The sequence below is a fragment of the Pelophylax lessonae genome, assembly GCF_965119305.1.
Source record: "Pelophylax lessonae genome assembly, chromosome: 4".
Taxonomy (NCBI): Eukaryota; Metazoa; Chordata; class Amphibia; order Anura; family Ranidae; genus Pelophylax; species Pelophylax lessonae.
Genome location: NC_138771.1, coordinates 401772545 through 401796969, shown reverse-complemented (window position 1 = coordinate 401796969; position 24425 = coordinate 401772545). Strand labels below are relative to the sequence as shown.

At 49.3% G+C, this 24425-nt stretch overlaps 1 protein-coding gene across 2 annotated transcripts in view; it reads right to left on the bottom strand.

Annotated features, from left to right (window-relative positions):
• Positions 1-24425, bottom strand: part of UBE2B (ubiquitin conjugating enzyme E2 B) — a 267642-nt gene that overhangs the window by 62690 nt on the left and 180527 nt on the right. For both annotated transcript variants that reach the window (XM_082252702.1, XM_082252701.1), the window contains one exon: positions 5400-5488. In XM_082252702.1, coding sequence (XP_082108828.1) covers positions 5400-5488 — 89 coding nt within the window. The remainder of the gene's footprint in view (positions 1-5399; positions 5489-24425) is intronic.

Genomic DNA, 24425 nt, shown 5'->3' with positions numbered 1-24425 from the left:
CCCTGGATGATGGTTTCCGACTCCTTCGCACCTGGAATATCCTCCCTGATGACCGAAGGCCTCAAAGCAGGCCCAGATTGGCCAATCGGGAGCACCGGGACTTCTCCCGTCAGGCCGGTCGGTCCGGGGGCCCTTCCACTGGGTTGCCTTAAGATTTAAAAATGGCGCAGCCCGGCGTCAACATGTCACCGCGTATGCGCCACCGCTCCGGAAAGGCTGTACCGAGAATATGCGAACGTATACAAGCTTTCCCGAGCGGCGGCGGCGCATGCGCAATGACGTGTTGGCGCCGGGCGGCGCCCATTTTAAATCTATGTGGCCTCAGGAAAAGGTCAGAAAACTCCACTGCCTGCCATTATGCGGGGCTGCAGGCATACTACAAGAGATACAGTGCTGCGGGCATGGTACACCTGTACCATGCCCACAGCACTACATCTCCTGTACTATGCCCACCGCCCCACATTCTCCTGTACCATGCCCGCAGCACTGCATTCTCCTGTACAATGCCCGCAGCACTGCATTCTCCTGTACCATGTCCGCAGTCCTGCATTCCCCTGTACCATGTCCGCAGTCCTGCATTCTCCTGTACAATGCCCACAGCCCTGCAGTCTCCTGTACAATGCCCACAGCCCTGCATTCTCCTGTACCATGCCCACAGCCCTGCATTCTCCTGTATCATGCCCACAGCCCTGCATTCTCCTGTATCATGCCCACAGCCCTGCATTCTCCTGTATCATGCCCACAGCCCGGCATTCTCCTGTATCATGCCCACAGCCCGGCATTCTCCTGTACCATGCCCACAGCCCGGCATTCTCCTGTACCATGCCCACAGCCCTGCATTCTCCTGTACCATGCCCACAGCCCGGCATTCTCCTGTACCATACCCGCAGCCATTGCAAACTTATATTCTAAGGTTTTAATTACATTATTTTAATATAGTCAGTCGTGAACTAAAGTGGGCCTGTCTAAGGCATGAAACTCCAGGGCTTAAAATGAGTCCCACTCCGGCCCTGCCTCAAAGGGACCCGACACCCTCACCTCCTACTCACCTACAACAAGAATGGCACAGGGTCTCTTACAAGAAACCCTCCAAGAAGAAATCTGGAGGCAAGGAGCCAGCCTCCCTGACTTCTTCTACACCAGTCCCCTAAGTGTCTGCGGGTACACTTGTGGTACCCTTACCCCCTCTACCTTGGCAGTATGCTCTGCCCGGACCCATTCGTGGTCTACTTTCTTATTTCCCTAGTTCATTACCTCACTTGCATCTTTTCTCCTGGAACATGTGGTTCATCTGCATCTAATTTGCTGCGTTCTGACTGTTCACCTCTCCTGCCCTGCGCTGCCTTTGCTCAACCAACACTCCATGTGGAATTCGACAGGCTTCAAGAATCCTCTGAAGAACTCTCTACCTACTTTACTCTATAAACGGAAAACTTTCAAGGACGCTTAATGAACTAACCCACCTACTATTTCTCATCCATCAACCCTCTCCACTGTTATGCTGCCTAACCGTGTCGCTCTGCCATGGGAATTAAAGCAGTTTCTATCAATGCCCGTGGTCTAAACCATCCAGCAAGACAACGCTCCCTCTGGCAACAAGCCCTAGAGCTCATAATGGCAGTTCAAGAGACGCACTTCTCTCTACAAGCAACTTCCAGGTGCTCACACCCAAACTATCCAATCGTTTTTAAAGCTTAAGCCACAGTGAAGAAACGGGGAGTCCTCCTTGCCATCCTTGACTCCGTCACATTCACCCTCAAAGACTCCATCACTGATCCAGACGGTCGGTATGTTATTCTTGTATGTGTAATCAGTAATTTGCCTATGACTTGGTGGTTATTTATGCTCCCAACTCCCACCAACAGAGGTTCCTTAAATGATTACTAAAGAAAATTTCCTCAATACGCTCGGTTAACTTATTGCTATGTGGAGATTTTAACACAATTATTGACCCAGGCCTCGATTCATCTTCCCCTCCGGCAGACATGCCTCCTTTTTGGGCGGTCTCCTCGGAGGTGAAGACCTCTACCACACATAGAGATGCTTGCATTCCACAGAAAGATCTTACACTTACTATTCCCCCAGCCACAACTCATATTTTCGCTTGGACTTCTTTCTGGTAGACAAACTGCTACTACAGAGAATATCCACCTCCTCTATACACTACATCACGTGGTCTGACCAAGCACTGGTTTCACTCCAAATTAAAGGTGGTGACACTGAGGCTAAACACACTAACCCCCAGGCTATAGCGGACTCCTTTGCGGACTATTACAGCTCACTCTATAATTTATCTAACAACTCGGACACCCCACAACCACAAGACACGGCCATCAACAATTTCCTTTCCACTCTCAAGCTCCTATCAATCTCTTCATCTCAATTAGATACCCTAAACGCCGCCTTCACCATAGAGGAAATCAATAAGGTAAAACGTGCACTCCCCAACAGTAAATCGCCGGGTCTAGACGGGCTTTCGAACAAATATTTTAATTTTGCGGCATGTTTGTCTCCCCACCTGCTCTTAGCTTTTTAAGAAGCGATCTCTAAAGGCGCTTTCCCTAAGGAAATGCTTATGGCCCATATAGCCACCATACCTAAACCAGGGAAACCTCCTACCACACCATCCAATTTCCACCCAATTTCACTCTTAAAACGTAGACATTAAAATGTATGCCAAATTGCTTGCACAGAGATTACAAGATGTTCTTCCCTCCTTGGTAAAGCATGAACAATCAGGCTTCATGAAAGGTCATCAGGCCTCGGACGCCACCACACGTATCATCAATATTATCCATCATGCTGGACGTAGTTGCTCGTCCTCCTCTGCTTCTTTCCATAGACGCAGAGAAAGTGTTTGACAGGGAGCACAGGGGCTACCTCCGAGCAACCCTCCAGAAGTTTGGCTTCCACTGTCCAATCCTATCAGCCATCCTTGCACTTTACTCCCGCCCTTCAGCTCAGGTACTTAAAAGTGGTTTGCTATCTAAACCAGTCGCTATCACCAATGGGACTCGACAAGGCTGCCCTCTGTTCCCTTCCATTTTCAACCTAGCCATTGAACCCCTTGCAGAAGCCATTCGCGCTCACCCGCACATAGCAGGCTTTAAATCACGTAGAACCCCCATGTCAGCAACCAGTTTGCCGACGACATAATTTTATCTCTGACCAACCCGACAATCTCGCTCCCTTTTGCCCATGAAATACTAGAGTGCTTCAGCTCCATATCCCTTTACAAAATAAACTTTTCTAAATCCTTAATTCTTAACTTGGGAGTTAGCCCTCCTGTTAAAGCACTGTTAGAATCCTCCCTGCCATACTCCTGTACGAACCAGCACATCCCCTACCTGGGTCTCTCCCTTACCACCACTACATCAAAATTAGCTGAGATAAACGTCTCATATCCTCTCATTTCTCTCTCATATCTCTAAATTTGAGATTTCATGGGTAGGTAGAATTGTCTCATTCAAAATGATTGTCCTTCCAAAAATCCTGTATGTGTTTCGTACTCTACCAATTCCCCTCAATTCCTTTGGCAAGGGAAAAGGCACGTTGCTCACACAAGCATCTCATACAACTCAAAACAGTTGCAGGTCTTGGCCTCCCAGACATCAGAGATTACTAACTAGTGGTAGTACTAGCAGAAATGTCACAATGGTTTGGTAATACGGATTCGTCCTGTTGGGTGGAACTAGAAGCATCCTGCTCCCACACAAATTACATTTCTCTCTTACTGCTAGCAGACCTGTGGAGACCACTTAACCTAGCCGATCTCCCCCCACCAACTCATGCCTCCCTCTTGGCCTGGAGAATACTCCTCAACCAATCCAAATCTGACCCTACCTGTACTAAAAATCAACATACCAATATAGTACTCGAAATTCTTATCCCCAATCTCTCAGTTTGTCCTCTGATAGACATGTCGTGGATCACTGATCTAATGAGTGGTGACGCCCTCAAACCCTTTGCCTCACTTTCTTCACAGTTTAACCTACCCAAATCTACATTCTTCTCTCACTCCCGCATTGTTTCCTTCCTCAAAAAACACCCCCTGCCGACTATTATGATAAACTTTAAAGCGTTGAACTACCTCACCCGAGTGTCTACCCCAATCAAAGGCATTTCCCTGTTCTACTCCATTCTACAATACAAACACCTCCTGATCAAAACCGCTCCCATGTTAGCCTGGGAATCTGACCTCAAACAAGAATTTTCCATACCACAATGTTCCCTTGCTCTACGATACAGATACAAGACCTCCCACTGTGTTAATCAGTGGGAAACCTCCCAAAAACTTATAGCCCGATGGTACAGAACTCCATCTCAGCTGGCAAGATTCTTCCCCTCTCAATCCCCATTATGCTGGAGAGACTGGCCAACCAGGTTCCCTCCTGCATATATTCTTGACCTGTAAAACACTTTCCAGCTTTTGGAACAAAATATTCGGCATCCTAGCCAAAATCACCAGAATAATTACTAAACCTGACCCCGGCCCTTGCCATCCTACTGATTGATATTGACTCTTTTCCACCATCCTTTAGAACAATAGTATCCCATATACTAATCACTTTTAAACTAATTATAGCCAGACATTGGAAGAGCACTCATACCCCAAATCCCTCAGAAGTGCTTACCCAAGTACAACTGAATTTCAACTATGAGCGCCTCTTAGCACTAAGATCCTTATCCCTTACATCCTTTGAAACACTTTGGAAACCATGGGTTGATTGATTCGGTTGCACACCCTGAAAGTTGTTTTACACCAAACCTACCTTACAGACTTTTCCCTGCTGTCGCTGTTGAGATTTAGTCCTCAACCATCCGATACGGAGTCCCCCACTTGGTAATACATTACCTCCCTTAAGCAAATGAGCATTCCTAAACTCCATCACTCCCCACAAGTGTTCTTTCAGTACACTCCAAGTTCTGTTTTTTCTGGTTACTGTTCTCCAACTTTTAAGATGCTACTTAGTCACTGTTTACTATTTACCCTTATCCTCCCCCCATGTTCCAGTGTGGCTTCTCATATGTACACTTTGTTTACATCCATCTTTTTCTTACAATTGTTATCTTGCGGCTGTGTCCACTGGTTGTAAATAATTTCTATCTTTTTACAAAACTGAATAAAACGATTTAAAAAAAAAAAAAAAGCTCTATTTGTCTCCAGAAAAAAAAAAAAAGAAATGTCATATGGGTATAGTCTTGCAGTGGGACAAGCGGAAATTGGCCTGGGCAGGAAGGGGGCGAAAGAGCCCAGTATAGAGGTGGTTAAAGTAAAAAATTGGAAAAAAAAAAAAAAAAATTATGTGTTCAGTGATATTACGTTGCAATTTACCTTTAAGACGATTCTAGGTTCAATTATGTATTTCTCCTTTAGCCAAAAAAATATAATTGTTTACCTGAATGGATGTCAAAATAGATGAAACATCGTAAGTTGGGCTCCAGCGGTTCTGAAGGATATCTAAACATATGCTGCCATCAGCATAAACTACAAGAAAAACAGTAGCAGAGTTTTGTTTTAATATAAGCCACACATATATAGCAGTCTCACAGTTTTAATAAACATCTCCAGTTAGCCAGCTGAATATGAAAACACATAATTGACTGCTGAAAAACAAGCCACATGGATACAAAAAAAAAAAGGCTGGAGCCATCCCAATAAAGTTTTATGTTTTTATATTTCTGATTCTCAATTTCGGAAATGTATTACCTATGAAATGCAGGACTTTGTATTTGAAATAATTTGTATTTCTTGAATCCCTCCCCAACACCAATGCTTGTATTACGATTCTGCAATCAGACAGCTTGAACAGAAAACCACAGAGAAAAATAGGATTTTTGTAGTCCATATTAAGAACCATAGGGTTATATCGCCGCCTACAGGAGTAAGACACTAGACAGAAAAAAGACTCCTAGCTGGTATACATCCCCCTCTCTGCTATAGGCCTTCAGTTTAGTAACAAGCAGTGTCAGAAGCATCAAAACTCCATAGAGGGGTGAGTGCTGTGTTCATCAATGAACTCAGGGAAATGGATTTTTCTAAGTACAAAAAAACCTTTTTTCACTAGTTCATTGACGGACACAGCGCTCCATATTCAGAACCATAGGGACGTCCCCAAGCTGTGCCAAAACATGAGGGGTGGGACAACAAAAAAATCCCAAGGCTAAACACAAGACGCCAACCAGGTAACAGGAGCTTAACAAAACAGAAAAGGAGCCCCACCTGAACAAAAAACACCCCCAAAGAGGGAACAGCCCCCCTAAAAAGCAGTCTGCAAAACCTTGCGGCCAAAAGGAATCTGCAGATGCCAAAACGTCCACTTTGTGGAATTAGTGAAAGTTTCCACCGACGACCAAGTGGACGCCTTACAAACCTGCGTCACTGATGCCTGATGATGGAAGGCCCAAGAAGCACTAAGTGCCGAGTAGATTGTGCCATTACAGGGAAAGGAGGAACCTGACCCTTGATGGAATAGGCCCGAGTTACCGTCTGTCTGATCCAACCGGAAATGGTCGCAAAAGAACGGGACACAGCCCTTTTCTTGGCCTGTCCGTGATCACAAAATGTGAGTCTGACCTCTGAAAAGACTCAGTGGCTGCCAGATACACCCGAATCGACCGAATCACATCCAGGGCATGAAATGCAAATTACCTGGGATGGGTGGGCCTGGCACACAGGGAAAGCAACACAATGTCTTCATTTAAACTGAAGTCAGAGACCACCTTAGGAAGGAACGACAGGCGTGGACGAAAACCACTTTATCTTTGTGGACCACCAGATACGACAAGATAACGCCACCAGTTCAAACACCCTGCAAGCAGAGGTGATGGCCACCGAAAAAGCTACCTTCTGAGACAGAGCAAGCAGGGGAATCTCCCGAATATTTTTAAAGGGAGGCTTTTGGAGAACTGAGAGGACCAAGTTCAAATCCCATGGCGGTGGAGGAGACCGCACCGGTGGAGTCAGGTGTCAAACCCCGTGAATAAAAGTACGCACCAAAGAATGCGTGGCTGGGGGGGGGGTCGCTGAAAGAAGATCGCCAAGGCAGAAACCTGGCCCTTGATGGTATTCAAGGCCAAATTCTGCTCAACACCTCGTTGAAGAAAGGTCAAAATCCAAGCCACCGAAAGAACAAGGGTGAACACCGATCAGACCACGAAATGTACGCTTTCCACATATCATGGTAAATCTTTTAGGTAAATCTTTCCACATACGATAGTAAATCCGGCCCAGCCTGATCGCTTGCAGTTCAAAGACATTGACCAGTAGTCTTGATTCCTCCAGCGTACAACAATCCTGAGCAGAGCTCAGACCCAGGACACCTCCCCACCCGGACAGACTGGCATCCGTAATGAACACTGTCCAATATAAGGGGAAAAAAGATTTGCCCTGCCCAAGAGCCGGAGAGCCAAGTAACCAGACCAGGGAACCCCTGGTTTCCCGGCTCAGCCGAATCGGATTGTCCAGAGACTGGACACTTGGTTCAATTTCACCAGGATCTCTATTTAGATGGATCTCGTATTGAACTGAGCAAACGGAAGCGCCTCAAAAAAAGGTAGACACCATCAGGCCCAGCATTAGATGAATTGCAGCATGCAACTTCTGGAGCTTGTCCAGAAGAAGGAACACTCTGGCTAGAGCTGAATCCAGAGTCAGACACAGAAAATTTAATTTTATGGAGGGAAGCAAGTCAGACTTCTGGTAGTTTAGAAGCCAACCAAACTCCTTCAGGGTCGGGTCTGTATAGTGATCTCTACCTCATCCATCGAGGCAGAAGAGGACTCCGCTCGCAAGAGGAGGTTGTCCAAGTAGGCCAGTACTGCAATCCCCCACTGACGTAGCAATGCCAGAACCGGGGCAAACATTTTTGTGTGAAGACACGAGGATCAGAGGCGAGACCAAAAGGAAATGCTGGTGTTGGGCACATATTGGAATGTGCAAGTAAGCATCCTTGATGTCGTCAATAGAGGCTAGAAAATCCCCCGATGTAGGGACCCACTATCGTGCGAATGGACTCCATTTGGAATTTCTGTACCTGCACAAAGCAGTTCAGGGCCTTGAGGCCCAGAATCAGACGAACCTTGTCCCCCTTTTTTGGAGCTGTAAACAGGTTTGAATAAAAACCTTTAAACTGTTTAGATACCAGAATCGGGACAATCACTCCCTGAAGCAACAGATCTTGCACCGCCCTGAAGAGAGCTTGCAAACAGTTCAGGATAGACGTACATTGGAAGGAAATAACTTTTCCGGAGGGAAGGAGCGAAACTATCTTGTAACCAGACAGGATCACTTCATGGACCCATTTGTCGTTTACCACGGAGGTCCATGTTCCAGTGTACCAACAAGGACCCCCCCCAATGCATGAGTGAGGGTACAGAAGCCTTGTCAGCAGGTCTAGAGAATCCCACTCTCGGCTTGCCAAACCAGGGCCACTAGGAACCTCCTGAGGAGGGCTTGAAAGGTTTTAAACCCTTGCCAGTGGGCCCTAAGGGACAAAAAAAAACTGTGTGAAGAGAAGAAAAAGGACTGCGTCTGTGATGAGCTTCTTTCCCCTTCCAAGACTGTGGAAGAAAGGTGCTCTCCCGCCATCCCCCCTCCCCGCAGGAGACTCTTAATGAGGTCATCCAGGGTAGCCCCAAATAGGCAATCACCTTGAAAGGGTAAATCAGTCAGAGGTTTTTTTAGAAGTCTGTTCCACAGACCAACACTTAAGCCACAACACAGGCATAAGCACCACTGCCGAAACAGCTAGCTTAGAAATCAAGGGAGCCGCGTCCAAAGAGAGACTTTGCAGACAACCTGCAGCCCCTGGACCAATTGGTCCGCCAACTTGGCAAATGCAGGGGGAATCTGCTCATTCCCCAGATCATGGCGCTAAAGTTTAGCCCACTCAGTGTTTGCGACACCAGGGCAATGGCCAGGACCAGCCTCAGTGCCGAACCAGCAATAGTTGACATTTTGCGGGCCACAGAATCCACCTGTCAGCCAGATCCTTAAAATCCGGAGATTCCTCTACTGGAATCATGGTTGCCTTGTTCAACCTGGAGACAGGAGGGTCCACCACTGGTGGGACAGTCCACTTCTTGAGGAGTGACTCTCCAAAAGGAGTACCTCACCGCATTTAGGAACCACAAAGGGACACTCAATCTTTATGGACAAACTTGTCAAAATAGGAGGAATAAGGAAATACCTTTGCCGTGTGAGACAGCTTGTGGGTGCCAAGGGACGGCCACCTCCGCAGTTGCATCCTCTATCTTCAAAGTTTCCCGCATGGATGTAATCTGTGTGTCAACCAGCGTGTTCTCGTGTGCAGCTACAGGTGTGAAGGAATCATCCTCACTATCTGCCAGATCAGGGAGCATGGCTACAAGCCCCGCAGGGAGGGTCACGTCAGTGGCGGCAGAGCCAGATTCAGGATCTGATGAGAGAGGAGGCAGGGGAGCGCTTTTTGCTAGCCCACAGCCCAAAGGCCACCTCCACCCGGTGAACAAAGGACTCCAGGACCGCCGTCAGTGCATTAATGAAGGGCTGGGACCCAGAGGGACCTGCTGCCTTCAAAAGGGGGTCAGGTGGGGAAACATGCTCCTGAGACACCATAAGGTAAAGAGGGAACACACCAGCAAATAAGTGTCTAGCATCGCTAGGGGACTAGGGCTAAGGGAGAGAGAGGGAGGGACCCCATCAGAACTCACCACCCCACCACAGTAGTACCGGTCTGCACCAGAGATTGCCAGTATGCACGTGCAGCATCCAGGAGTAAAGGAAACCCAGGAGTCAACACCAGGGGAAAAGGAGGAGCCCCCACAGCCATAATCGCCGCCCAGAGGCTCCACTGTCATGGCCGCCGCTCCTAATGTGCGCCAGCCCAACCAAAAATGGCCAGACTACACAAACATGGCCGCCAGCATAGATAATCACAAAGGCCCCAATGCAATGGCCCCGACCACAGCAGCGCCCGTGAGGCTCCTAGAGACCCAGAAGGGACTTCTGGAGCCCAGGCCACATCCACAACAGAAGGGGGGATCTGGGCACAGGACCACAAACAGCCAGCGCCCAACCAAGCCAGGAAGTTAGTCCCCCCTGACGGCATACCAACCGGTCCCCCACCGGTACAGTGCTGCACACCACCTCCATCCACCTGCCAACCCACCGCACTACCCCGGAGGGGGGGTACAAAGATGGCCCACAGGGACCACCAAAACAGAGGGGTGCCCGCGTGCACCCCAAAAAGCATCCAGGGGGAGAGGGGGGGCATCATACCCCCCATTTAACTCACATGTCGTGACTGGGCTCTAGTCTGCGCGCTTTTGTTGGCCAGACTGGGGGGGACCACTGGATCTAGCATTTGATTGTAGATCTCTCAGAAAAAAAAAAAACAAGAGAAAAAAAATGCCATGAAAAGAAAAAAAATTGCCAGGACCAAAGATCCCAGCAGGAAACTAGGTCATTATTCCTGATGACTGGGCAGGAAAATCTGAAGGCCTATAGCAAAGAAGGGGGATGTATACCAGCTAGGACTGCCCATAGGCATAGCCAAGTCTTTTTTCTGCATACTGTCCTACTCCTGTAGGGGGCAATATAACCCTATGGTTCTGAATATGGAGCACTGTGTCTGTCAATGAACGAAAGAGAAAACTTAATTTTTGTAAAATCTTATCGTAAAATTCCTTTCTCTGAGTCCTCTGACAGTCGCCGCCCATTCATTCAGTCTTCGCCAATGGGGTATTGACCTCTTATCCATAGGAGCAAGCTAGGCATAAGACTTGTTAAAAAACAAAGTAATTTACATACACACACCTATGGGGGCTGTCCCACTGGTCCAATACCCCCCTGCCATCAGCATTCCCAACTCAGTTTGGTAGCAAGCAGTTAAAGTCCAAAAGAACCCCAATAGAGGGACGGGGGCGGCGACTGTCAGAGGACTCAGAGGAAGGAATTATACGGTAAGATTTTACAAAAATTCAGTTTTCTCTTACGTCCTCTGACAGTCGCCGCCCACTCATTCAGTCTTCACCAATGTGATGTCCCAAAGCAGTGTAGACATGAGGGGTGGGAAACGTAACCGTCACAAAGGCAACGCAGCACCCACGTCAGAGAAAGGAACCTTACTTGAACAGAAAGGTAAATCCTCTGGGTAACAAAAAAGGCTCAACTGGAGCAACAACCCAGGAAAGCAAATAAACAAGGGGAAAAACAACCCCAACAGCCAGGGACCCGCAAACCAGGGTCCTCAGATAGTCGGCCTGCCAATTCTCCGCACCCTCACATTCCGGGTGTGGAGAATTGGCAGGCCGACTATCTGAGCCGCCAGACCCTGGACCAGGGGGAATGGTCCCTGCACCCGGAGGTTTTCCAAATGCTGTGTGCGAAGTGGGGATCCCCGGACGTGGATCTGTTCGCGTCTCGGTTAAACCACAAGGTGGAAAGGTTCGTGGCAAGAACGCGCGATCCTCTGGCAGACGCCTCAGATGCGTTGGTGGCTCCTTGGCATCAGTATCGTCTGATGTATGCCTTTCCTCCCATTCAGTTGTTGCCCAGGTTCCTTCGCAGGTTAGCCTCGGAACCGCACCTGGTGATTCTGGTTGCACCGGACTGGCCACGCCAGTCCTGGTACGCCGATGTTGTTCACCTGGCAGTGGCGCCTCTTTGGCGGCTTCCAATGCGGGAAGATCTACTGTCTCAGGGACCGATCTTCCATCCTGCTTTACAGTCGCTGGCTTTAACGGCCTGGCTGTTGAGACCCAGGTCCTGAGAGACAGGGGTCTCTCCCCTGAGGTCATTCCTACTCTAATCAAGGCTAGGGAAACCTCATCTGGTAAAATCTATTACCGTACCTGGAAGGCTTACTTTGCCTGGTGTGAGTCCAGGGGGTTCTCCTCTCGCTTATACTCGGTGTCGAGAGTGTTGGCTTTCCTCCAGTCTGGGGTGGACCAGCGCCTGGCGCTGGCCACAATAAAGCGCCAGTTGTCCGCACTGGCTATTCTTTTCCAACGCCCTGTGGCGTCTCATTCCTTAATTTGCACCTTCATTCAAGGTGTGCGACATTTGGCTCCTCCCAGGAGGGAGCCTTTACCTCCATGGGGCTTGAACTTGGTTCTGCCCATGTTACATCGTGCTCCCTTTGAAAAAATCCAGGAGATATTGTTGCCTCTGCTGTCTAAGAAGGTTGCCTTTTTGGTGGCAATCACTTCGGCTCGCAGAGTGTCGCAACTGGCGGCGTTGTCTTACCGCTCTCCTTACTTGGTAATTCACAAGGATAAGGTGGTCTTGCGACCTCATTCCTCTTTTCTTCCTAAGGAGTTCCACCTTAATGAGGACATTGTCCTGCCTTCGCTTTGTACGAAGCCTTGGTGGTTGATGTAAGCCACCACGGTAGCATTGTCCGTCTGTACCCGAATAGGACAGCCCCGAAGTCGACACGACCACTGGAAGAGACAGAGTTTTATCGCTCTCAATTCTAACACATTGATCGGAAGGGAGGATTCCTCCCCCGACCAAGTGCCCTGGGCAGACAGGTTGCCCAGGACTCCACCCCAGCCCGACAGGCTGGCATCTGTGGTAATCACCGTCCACAGCAACGGACGGAAAGATTTGCCTTCCGACACTGCCGGGGACTGAAGCCACCACAGAAGATCCATTCTGGTTCGGCGACTCAATGAGACACTCAGATCCAAGGACTGAGGTAGTCTGTCCCACCTGGCCAGGATCTCCGCTGGAAGAGATCGTGTGTGAAACTGAGCAAAGGGTATCGCATCGAAGGCTGATACCATCAACCCCAGGGACCGCATGCAGGTCCTGAGCGACGAAGACGAATTGTCCCTGAGGGACCTGATCTCGTCCTGCAGGGTCTGGAGCTTGTCCTCCGGCAAGAACACCTTTGGCTGAGCAGAGTCCGGGATTATTCCCAGATAGGGAAGACGAACCGAAGGAGACAAGGTCGACTTCTGTACGTTGATGGTCCATCCGAATTCCTGGACAGATCGTGGTGGACAGATCGCGCAGCAGGTTCTGGCTGACACTCGATCTTAAGAGGAGATCGTCCAGATACCCCAAGACCGCAATGCCCTGTGCCCTTAGCAGGCCCAGAACCGGCACCGACACTTTGGTAAAGACCCTTGTTGCCGAAGCGAGACCAAAAGGTAACGCCACAAACTGATAGTGGTCCTCCGCGATTGCGAAACGAAGGTACCTCTGGTGACCCTCGAAAATGGGGATGTGCAGGTATGCATCCTTCAGGTCTATAGAGGCCAGGAATTCCCCTGGGCTCAGGGAGGCCACCACCGAACGGAGAGATTCCATACGGAACTTCCGAACGCGCACAAAGCGGTTCAGCGCTTTTAGGTCCAGAATAGGACGTACCTTGGCCTCCTTTCTGGGCACAGTGAACAGATTGGAGTAAAACACCTGAAACCTGTCCCGATGAGGCAGCGGGAAAATCACCCCCTGGGCAAGGAGGTCCTGCACCGCTTGATGCAGGTCCTGCAGACGCCCCGGGGTCAAATGAAGATTTGAGGGAGAAAATCTGTCCGCTGGCCGGGAAAGGAATTCGATCTTGTAACCTGATCGAATGATTTCCTGAACCCACCTATTCGGAGCAGCCAAGGTTGGAGGAAACCGCGCAAACGTCCCCCCACCCCAGAAATGGGTGAGGGCGCCCCTTCAGGCAGAGGCGGATTGACCCGCCGCACCGGCATTGCCGGACTTCTGCTTGCCCGCCCAGGGCTTCTTCTGGCTACCTTGGCCCTTGAAGGGCTTGCCCTTGGTTCGATTCCGAAAGGCACGAAAGGACCCTTGATTGGGTCGAGGTGGAACCCTGCTTGCCACGAAAGGACTTGTTCTTGGGGTTCTGGGGCAGCATGGTGCTCTTACCCCCCGTGACACCTTTTACCAAAGTATCCAAGGCCTCGCCAAAAAGGCGAGAACCTGCATAAGGAAAATCAGCAACAGTTTTCCGTGATGTCTGGTCAGCCGACCAGCTCTTCAGCCAGATCAGTCGACGGTTAAGCACCGCAACACTAGATAGGTGTGCTACCAAAGGGGCCTCATTTAAGGCCGCATCACACAAATACATGACTCCTTGGTGAATTTGATCCACCATAGCCAGCGTGGCAGGGGGAGCAGAATCAGACGCGAGGTTGCATCTAAGCACCTTAGTCCAATCAGCCACCGCCTGACCCACCAGAACGGACGCAAAAACAGGTTTGAGCAAGGAACCCGCCACCGTGTAGGAATGGCGGGCTAGAGACTCCAACCTCCTGTCTGTGGGATCCCGAAAAACCGGGGTCTCCTCAGTAGGAATCAAGGTAGCCTTGTTTAAGACGGCCACAGTGTGATCCACTTGTGGAGGCACACACCATCGTGATTCTGTAGCCGGCGCAAAGGGATAAAGTAGTTTAAGCCGACTAGGAACCATGAATGGACGTTTTAAAGTGCGCCACAGTTCATTCACAGTGTAATGAAACTCAGCGGGGCAGGGAAAAACCTGCGCCGACTTGCGGGTCCTATGTGTACCAAAAGAGGACACAATGCCCGGAGGACTGGGCTCATCATCCAAGTGTAGGGTTTCTTTAACAGAAACAATCAACTCATCCATGGTTGCGCGTTCTTCAGGCGACCCCGGGGGAGAAACATCAACCCCCTCCACCTCCGCCTCCCCCTCAGACCCCAGAGGTTCCAAGGATGAGCGAGACCCTGAAAAGGGCACGCCCGCCGCAGCAGCCCCATCACCATCTGAATCAGAGGAGATAGATAATCTGGGTCTTTTCCTAGCAGCACGTTCAGCCATCAGTACCTCCATTTTGGACACCAAAGACATCACTACGGCGGCCAAGTCAGGTATAACAGGGGCCCCAGCAGGACTGGGGTGCCCCACCAGAGCTGGAGGAAATTTGCTGTCCTGAGAATCCATTGCCCAAGTTAGAAAAAACAACAGTGCAAAAAAAGGTACTGGCCCTTTAATACCGCTGCGGATTGCGCAGCCCACCGCTATATGTACAGTGACTAAAGACCCCCAAAAAAGGAGAAGAAACTGAGCCAGGAATGACAAAACAAAGTTATGGAAGAGACAGTCTGCAAAGCCCCACAGAGTGTTACCACGTTGATCGCTGCTTCAGAGGAAAAGGAAGTGAGGTCAGAAGAGGCTGAACTATAAGCTACAATAACCCAGGGAAAATGGCTGCCTATAGAACTGAATGGGAGGCTTCGGGAAAATGGCCGCCGAACATGTGCTCAGAACGATCGGTCTGCCACACGCAAGATGGCGCCGGATGGCGCCAAAACAACATGTAATGTAGCCCACAGTGAAGCCAGACATGTATGCCCATAGTAAAGATGGCGGACCGCGCGGTTTTTCCCAGCTGCGGCCGCCACACAAAATCGTCTGCACCCCCAGAAAAAACACCGAAGTGACACAGGGGAAGGGGCCCCCAACAATACACAGCACCGCAGCGCATGTACAAAGAGACCCCCGCAGGGATCGCCACAGGGAGCCCCACACCGGCACAGACATGGGGGACACACAGCAACACAGGACTGCCACCCCAGACAGAGGCCCCACACAGAAGTACTTACCTGTACCAGATGGCGTGGGGTGCCTCTCAGAACGGAAAGCCGCTGTCCTCATCTGACAGGGAATGCCGTTTGCCAAGGACATTACACTGCAGTATCGCAGATGAGTCCAGTGAGGTAGCCACCTCACAGCTGCATCCCTGCTGCGAGCAGGGATGGGTCGTTCATAATGCCAGGACGAACCATGGCTGGACGCTCGATGGCGGGCTGGGGGTCCCTCTGACCCTCTGCCCTGGAGGACCAGGGCGGTCAGTCCGATTCCCAGCTCCGCATGAATCCATCTTCATCCGAAGAGTCGACTAAAAACTAAAGCTGACAAAAGAAACAGCTAGTATAACAAGAAAAAACTGACATTTTTAAAAGAAAATCAAATGAAAAAGATTAGAAGGCTGAGACTGTAGCCCCAGCACAGGGAAAGCCTAACTACTCCTGACGCTAGGCAGAAACAAACTGAGTTGGGAGTGTCACTGCAGGGGGGTATTGACCAGTGGGACAGCCCCCATGGGTGTGTATATGCAAATGCCTTTGTTCTTTTGACTAAGTCTTATGCCTAGCTACTCCTGCGGAGCGGAGGTCAATACCCAATAGTGATGACTTAGAGGAGGCGGCGACTGTCGGAGGACGGAAGAGAAAGTTAAATGTACATATAAGGAACAGCTGAAGGACCAATTTGCAACTTATTAGGTCAATTGGCAACATGATTGGGTATAAAAAGAGCCTCTCAGAGTGGCAGTGTCTCTCAGAAGCCAAGATTGGCAGATGATCACCAATTCCCCCAATGCTGCGACGAAAAATAGTGGAGCAATATCAGAAAGGAGTTTCTCAGAGAAAAATTGCAAAGAGTTTGAAGTTATCATCATCTACAGTGCATAATATCATCCAAAGATTCAGAGAATCTGGAACAATCTGTGCGTAAGGGTCAAGGCCGGAAAACCATACTGGATGCCCGTGATGTTTGGGCCCTTAGACGGCACTGCATCACATACAGGAATGCTACTGTAATGGAAATCACAGCATGGGCTCAGGAATACTTCCAGAAAAGATTTGTCGGTTAACACAATCCACCGTGCCATTCGCCGTTGCCGGCTAAAACTCTATAGGTCAAAAAAGAAGCCATATCTAAACATGATCCAGCAGCGCAGGTGTTTTATCTGGGCTAAGGCTCATTTAAAATGGACTGTGGCAAAATGGAAAACTGTTCTGTGGTCAGAATCAAAATTTGAAGTTCTTTTTGGAAAACTGGGACGACATGTCATCCGGACTAAAGAGGACAAGGACAACGCAAGTTGTTATCAGCGCTCAGTTCAGAAGCCTGCATCTCTGATGGTATGGGGTTGCATGAGTGCATGTGGCATGGGCAGTTTACACATCTGGAAAGGCACCGTCAATGCTGAAAGGTATATCCAAGTTCTAGAACAACATATGCTCCCATCCAGACGTCGTCTCTTTCAGGGAAGACATTGCATTTTCCAACATGACAATGCCAGACCACATACTGCATCAATTACAACATCATGGCTGCGTAGAAGAAGGATCCGAGTACTGAAATGGCCAGCAAGCAGTCCAGATCTTTCACCATAGAAAATATTTGGCACATCATAAAGAGGAAGATGCGAAAAAGAAAACCTAAGACAGTTACAGTGGGGATCGAAAGTTTGGGCACCCCAGGTAAAAATTTGTATTAATGTACATAAAGAAGCCAAGGAAAGATGGAAAAATCTCCAAAAAGGCATCAAATTACAGATTAGACATTCTTATAATATGTCAACAAAAGTTAGATTTTATTTTTATCATTTACACTTTCAAAATAACAAAACAAAAAAATGGCATCTGCAAAAGTTTGGGCACCCTGCAGAGTTAATATCTTGTACTGCCCCCTTTGGCAAGTATCAGAGCTTGTAAACACTTTTTGTAGCCAGCCAAGAGTCTTTCCGTTCTTGTTTGAGGTATCTTTGCCCATTCTTCCTTACAAAAGTCTTCCAGTTCTTTGAGATTTCTGGGCTGTCTGTCACGCACTGCTGTTTTAAGGTCTATCCATGGATTTTCAATTATGTTGAGGTCAGGAGATTGTGAAGGCCATGGCAAAACCTTCAGTTTACACCTCTTGATGTAATACCCCGTGGATTTCGAGGTGTGTTTAGGATCCTTATCCATTTGTAGAAGCCATCCTCTCTTTAACTTCAGCTTTTTCACAGATGGCATCAAGTTACCATCCAAAATTTGCTGAAATTTTATTGAATCCATTTTTCCTTCTACTCGTGAGATGTTCCCTGTGCCACTGGCTGCAATACAACCCCAAAGCATGATTGATCCACCCCCATGCTTAACAGTTGGACAGAGGTTCTTTTCATTAAATTCTGTGCCCCTTCTTCTCCAAACGTACCTTTGCCCATTCCGGCCAAAAAGTTCCTCATCGGTCCACAGAACTTGTTTCCAAAATGCATCAGGCTTGTCTATATGTTCATTTGCAAAGTTCAAACGCTGATTTTTGTGGTGAGGACGTAGAAGAGGTTTTCTTCTGATGACTCTTCCATGAAGACCATATTTGTACAAGTATCTCTTTATAGTGGAATAGTGTACCACAACTCCAGTGTCTGCCAGATCTTTCTGGAGGGATCGTGCAGTCAAACGTGGGTTTTGAATTGTTTTTCTCACAATCCTGCAAGCTGTTCTGTCTGATATTTTTCTTGGTCTTCCAGATCTTGCTTTAACTTCCACTGTTCCTGATGACTGCCATTTCTTAATTACATTCCGAACAGAGGATAATGACATCTGAAAACGCTTTGCTATCTTCTTATTGCCTTCTTCAGCTTTGTGAGCGTCAACTATTTTCAGTTTTCTAGACAACTGCTTAGAAGATCCCATGGTGCTGATTGTTGGGGCGAGGTCAGATGAGTCTGGGCATTTAAAACCTTTGAGATTGACATCACCTGGTCTTCCCAGACAATGATTGAGAACAATCCATGACGCTGGCAGGTCTCAGCCTTGCAAAGGGGGCAGTGCATGCTATAAATTCTGCAGGGTGCCCAAACTTATGCAGACGCCATTTTTTTTTTCGGTAATAAAATCTAACTTTTGTTGACATATTATAAGAATGTCTAATCTGTAATTTGATGCCTTTTGGAGATTTTTCCATCTTTCCTTGGCTTCTTTATGCAACATAATACAAATTTTTACCTAGGGTGCCAAAACTTTCGATCCCCACTGTAAGCAACTAGAAGCCTGTATTAGAGAAGAATGGGACAACATTTCTATTCCAAAACTTGAGCTACCTGTCTCCTCAGTCCCCAGACGTTTGCAGACTGTTATAAAAAGAAGAGGGGATGTCACACAGTGGTAAAAATGGCCTTGTCCCAAGTTTTTTGAGATGTGTTGATGCCATGAAATTTAAAATCAGCTTATTTTTCCCTTAAAATGATACATTTTCTCAGTTTTAACATTTGATATGCCATCTATGTTGTATTCTGAATAAAATATTGAAATTTAAAACTTCCACATCATTGCATTCTGTTTTTATCCACAATTTGTACAGTGTCCCAACTTTTTTGGAATCGGGTTTGTAGTTGTTTCAGGTGAGCGGCGGTTTGTCATCTTCCCTGGACAGTGTACCTTTAGAATTAAAACTGTTGCATACAGTGGGTATAATAAAGAATCACCCTTTAACCCCTTGCCGACCAGCAGCCATAGTTTACTGCGGCAGGTCGGCTCTGTCTCGCGAAAAGATGTATCTGTACATCACTTTGTGAGACAGCTAGTGGGGGCACGTGCCGATTGGCCATAGGGGGAGCGTCGCTACCCATAGAGTCAGAACGGCGGTCAGACGATGTAAACACGGCAGACCGCTGTTCTGTCAGTGATGAACACAGGGATCCTGTGTTCCTCCTATTTAGGAAAACCGGTCTCTGTGTTTATCCAGCAAGTCCATCCCCCACACTATTAGAAAGCATCCCCTAGGGACACACTTAACCCTTTGATCACCCCTGGTGTTAACCCCTTCCTTGCCAGTGTTATTAGTACAGTAACCGTGCATATTTTTAGCACTGATTACTGTAGTAATGTCACAGGTCCTCCCAAAAGCGTCAGCTAAGTGTCCGATCTGTCCGCCACAATGTCGCAGTACCGCTAAAAAAAAAAAAAAAATATGGCAAATCTTTCTCCTACTTTGTAGACGCGATAACTTTTGCGCACACCAATAAATATACACTTATTGGGATTTTTTTTTTTTTTTTTACCAAAAATATGTAGCAGAATACATATTGGCCTAAAATGATAAAAGAATTTGATTTCAATTTTTTTTTTTTCATTGGTAATGTTTTATAGCCGAAAGTAAAAAAACTGAATTTTTGTAAAATCTTACCTGTAAAATTCCTCTCTCTGAGTCCTCCGACAGTCGCCGCCTCTTCATATTCGTCACATATGGGGTATTAGACTTTGCTCCGAAGGAGTAGCTAGGCAACAGAATATGTTAACATTAAAGCTTTTAACATATCCCACCCTCAAGGGGTGGTCCCCTCAGTCAATACCCTCCTACTTCCTGCAACCATATCTCAGTTTCAGTGGAATAGCAGTAGAGTATACAACCAAACCCCAAAAGAGGGGCGGGGGCGGCGACTGTCTGAGGACTCAGAGAAAGGAATTTTACAGGTAAGATTTTACAAAAATTCCGTTTTCTCTTACGTCCTCCGACAGTCGCCGCCTCTTCATATTCGTCACATATGGGGACGTCCCAAAGCAGTGCAAACATGAGGGGTGGGAAACGCATCTGCGCCGAAAGGCAACGCAGTCTCCGCATCAAAGAAAGGAACCTTACCAAAGGAAGGAAACCAGCTGGGCTACAGGAAAAATAATTGCTCAACAGGAGCAACAACCCAGGAAAAGAAATAACCAGGAGATAAAAAACTTATCCCAACAGCCAGAGGTCCCCAACAAAGGACCCTAGGGAATTGCCGCACTAAGAACCTTGCGGCCAAAGGAAGCATCCGCCGATGCCTGAACATCTACTTTGTAGAATTTTGTGAATGTGTGCACGGTCGACCAGGTCGCCGCCTTACACACCTGGGCTACAGAAGCCCCATGACGACAGGCCCAAGACGTACTCCGAGATCTAGTAGAGTGCGCCTTCACAGGCACAGGGGGAACCTTCCCCTGCAAAGCATAGGCCTGTTCAACGGTCTGCCTCATCCATTTGGCGATGGTAGAGGCCGACGCCGCCATGCCCTTCCGAGGACCCTCTGGAAGAACAAACAAGGAGTCCGTCTTTCGAAAGGACTCAGTCGATTTAAGGTAAACCCTTATCGCCCGAACAACATCCAAAGAATGTAGTCTCACCTCCTTTGGATGTTTAGGCTTCGCGCACAGCGAAGGCAAGACAATATCTTCATTAAGAAGGAATTCCGAAACTCGCTTCGGAAAAAAAGAAGGATTAGGTCGCAAGACCACCTTATCCAAATGAACAACCAGATACGGAGACTTGCAGGACAAAGCCGCCAGCTCCGACACTCTGCGAGCCGAAGTGATCGCAACCAAAAAGACGACCTTTTTGGACAACATAGACAACGAGATCTCCCTGATCTGTTCAAAAGGAGCACGTTGTAACACAGATAGAACGAGATTCAAGTCCCAAGGGGGCAGAGGATCCCTCCTAGGAGGAACCAGATGCCGCACTCCCTGAACAAAAGTGCCAACCAAGGAGTTGGAAGCCACGGGACGTTGAAACAGAACGGCCAGCGCAGACACCTGACCCTTTATCGTAGCCAGCGCCAAACGCTGATCGACACCCGTTTGAAGGAAGGACAGCACTCGGGAAACCGAGTACGTGCGGGGTGAAAACCCCCTGGACTCACACCAGGCAAAATAGGCCTTCCAAGTACGGTAATAAACCTTCCCCGAGGAAGACTTCCTCGTGTTGATCAAGGTATGAACGACCTCTGGGGAGAGACCCTTCTCCTTCAGGACCTCGGTCTCAACAGCCAGGCCGTCAAAGCAGGATGGTATATCGGCCCTTGAGACAGGAGATCGTCTCGAAGAGGTAGACGCCACGGGGCGTCGACCGCCAGATTCACGAGGTCTGCGTACCAGGACCGGTGAGACCAGTCCGGTGCCACAAGAATCACCTTGCTGCGTTCCGAGTGTAACCTGCGAAGGAACCTGGACAGCAACTGAATCGGTGGAAATACGTACATCAGCTTGTACTGATGCCACGGGGCCACCAACGCGCCCGACGCGTCTGCCCGAGGGTCGCGCGTCCTTGCCACGAACCTTCTCACCTTGTTGTTGAGACGAGACGCGAACAGGTCCACATCTGGAAGACCCCACTTCGCGCACAACATCTGGAAGACAGCCGGGTGGAGAGACCATTCCCCCTGATCCAGGGTCTGGCGACTCAGATAGTCCGCCTGCCAGTTCTCCACCCCCGGGATGTGCACCGCCGTTATCGCCGGGACATGAGTCTCGGCCCAAGACAGAATGTCGGCCACTTCTCGAGCCGCTTGGGCACTCCTGGTGCCCCCTTGGTGGTTGATGTAGGCCACCGCCGTGGCATTGTCCGTCTGCACCCGAACCGGGCAGCCCTGCAGCCGGTCCGTCCAGCGATGAAGACAGAGATTTATCGCACGCAATTCCAGAATGTTGATCAGAAGGGAGGACTCCCCCTCCGACCAAGTTCCCTGGGCGGACAGAACGCCCAGAACACCACCCCAGCCCAACAGGCTGGCATCCGTGGTGATTACCGTCCACGAGATAGGACGAAACGACTTGCCCCCGGACACCATCGGGGACTGGAGCCACCACAGAAGGTCTCTTCTGATGCGATGACTCAACGAGATTTGAAGATCCAGAGATTGAGGTCGCCCGTCCCACATGGACAGGATCTCCGCTGGGAGACCACGCGTGTGAAACTGGGCGAAGGGAATCGCCTCGAAGGCCGAGACCATCAATCCCAGACATCTCATGCACGTCCGCAGAGACGAGTGCGGAACGTCCCTGAGGGACCTGACTTCCTCCTGAAGAGTTCTGAGTTTGTCTTCTGGCAGGAAGACCTTCGCCTGCACCGAGTCCAGGATCATTCCCAGGTAGGGAAGACGAACCGACGGACTCAGTGTCGACTTCGGAAAATTTATCGTCCAACCAAACTCCTGCAGAGTTTGCATCGTGACAGACAGGTCCTTCTCCAGACCCTGGCTGGTCGCAGACCGAACCAGAATGTCGTCCAGATACCCCAGGACAGAAATGCCCTGGGCCCTCAATAATGCCAGAACCGGTGCAAGCACCTTGGTGAAGACCCGCGGAGCCGAGGCGAGACCAAAAGGCAACGCCACGAACTGGTAGTGATCCTCCGCAATGGCGAATCGAAGATACCTCTGGTGACCCTCGAAAATGGGGATGTGAAGATACGCATCCTTCAAATCGATGGAGGCCATGAATTCCCCCGGAACCAGGGCAGCCACCACCGACCGCAGGGATTCCATGCGGAACTTGCGAACCCGCACAGAGCGGTTCAGAGCCTTCAAGTCCAGAATTGGACGAACCTTGCCCTCCTTCCTGGGCACGGTGAACAGATTGGAATAAAACCCCCGAAATCTGTCCCGATAAGGCACCGGAACCACCACTCCCTGAGCCCTCAGGTCCCGCACCGCCAGGTGCAGGTCCCGTAAACGCTCTGGAGACAGTTGAAGATTTGAGGGAAAAAATCTGCTCTCCGGCCGAGAGAGAAACTCGATCTTGTAACCAGATCGAACAATCTCCTGAACCCATCTGTCCCGCACGCGGGCCAACCAGGGTTGAAGAAAACCGAGCAAGCGTCCCCCCACCCCAAAACTGGGTGAGGGCGCCCCTTCAGGCCGCACTGTTATGGGCTGCGGATCCGGATTGACCGGACTTCTGTTTCCCAGACCAGGGCTTCTTCTGAGAGCCTTGACCTTTGAACGGTTTGCCCTTGTAGTGCGACCGAAAGGCACGAAAGGACCCCTGAGGGGGCCGAAAATTAGCATGCTTCTTCCCAGAAGCCCCCTTAGCCTTGGGGAAATGGGGCAAGAGAGTGCTCTTACCTCCGGTGATCCCCTTAATCAACACATCCAAGGACTCCCCAAAAAGGCGAGACCCATCATAAGGCAGATTGGCTAAGGTCTTACGTGAAGATTGGTCCACCGACCAACATGTCAACCAAACCAGGCGGGGAGACAACACCGCCACGCTGTGCACATGTGCAGCCAACGGGACTAAGTCCAAGTCCGCATCACACAGATACATGACACCCTGGTGGATTTGATCCACCATATCCGGGGTCGCCGGCGAGGCCGAATCGGCCACTAGGACGCGCCTAAGCATCTGCGTCCAACTTGCGACAGCCTGGGCCGCCATGAGAGAGGCAAACAGAGCCTTAAGCATAGAACCCGTAACAGAATAAGTATGACGGGCAAGAGACTCCAATCTCCTATCCGTGGCATCACGGAACACCGGGGAATCCTCTGCAGGAATCGCAGTGGATTGTTTAAAACCGCAATTGCGTGATCCACTGGGGGTGGCACACACCACCTATCATCAGTGGAAGGCGAGAAAGGATAACGCAGCTTGAACCTACTTGGTACAGCAAAAGGTTTGCGTAGATCGCACCATTGTTCCTTAACAGCGCGCTGAAAATCATCATTGCAGGGAAAAACCTGCGGCGTCCTGCGTTTTCTCTGCGTCCCATAAGCAGCGGGGGGACACACTTCATCCTGCAAACGCAGCGTTTGTTTTATGGAAGCAATCAATTCATCCATGATTGCAAGCTCTTCAGGCGAGCCAGGGGGAGAATTATCAACCCCTTCAACTTCAGCCTCCACCTCGGACCCCACTAGATCCAGGGAGGAGCGGGACC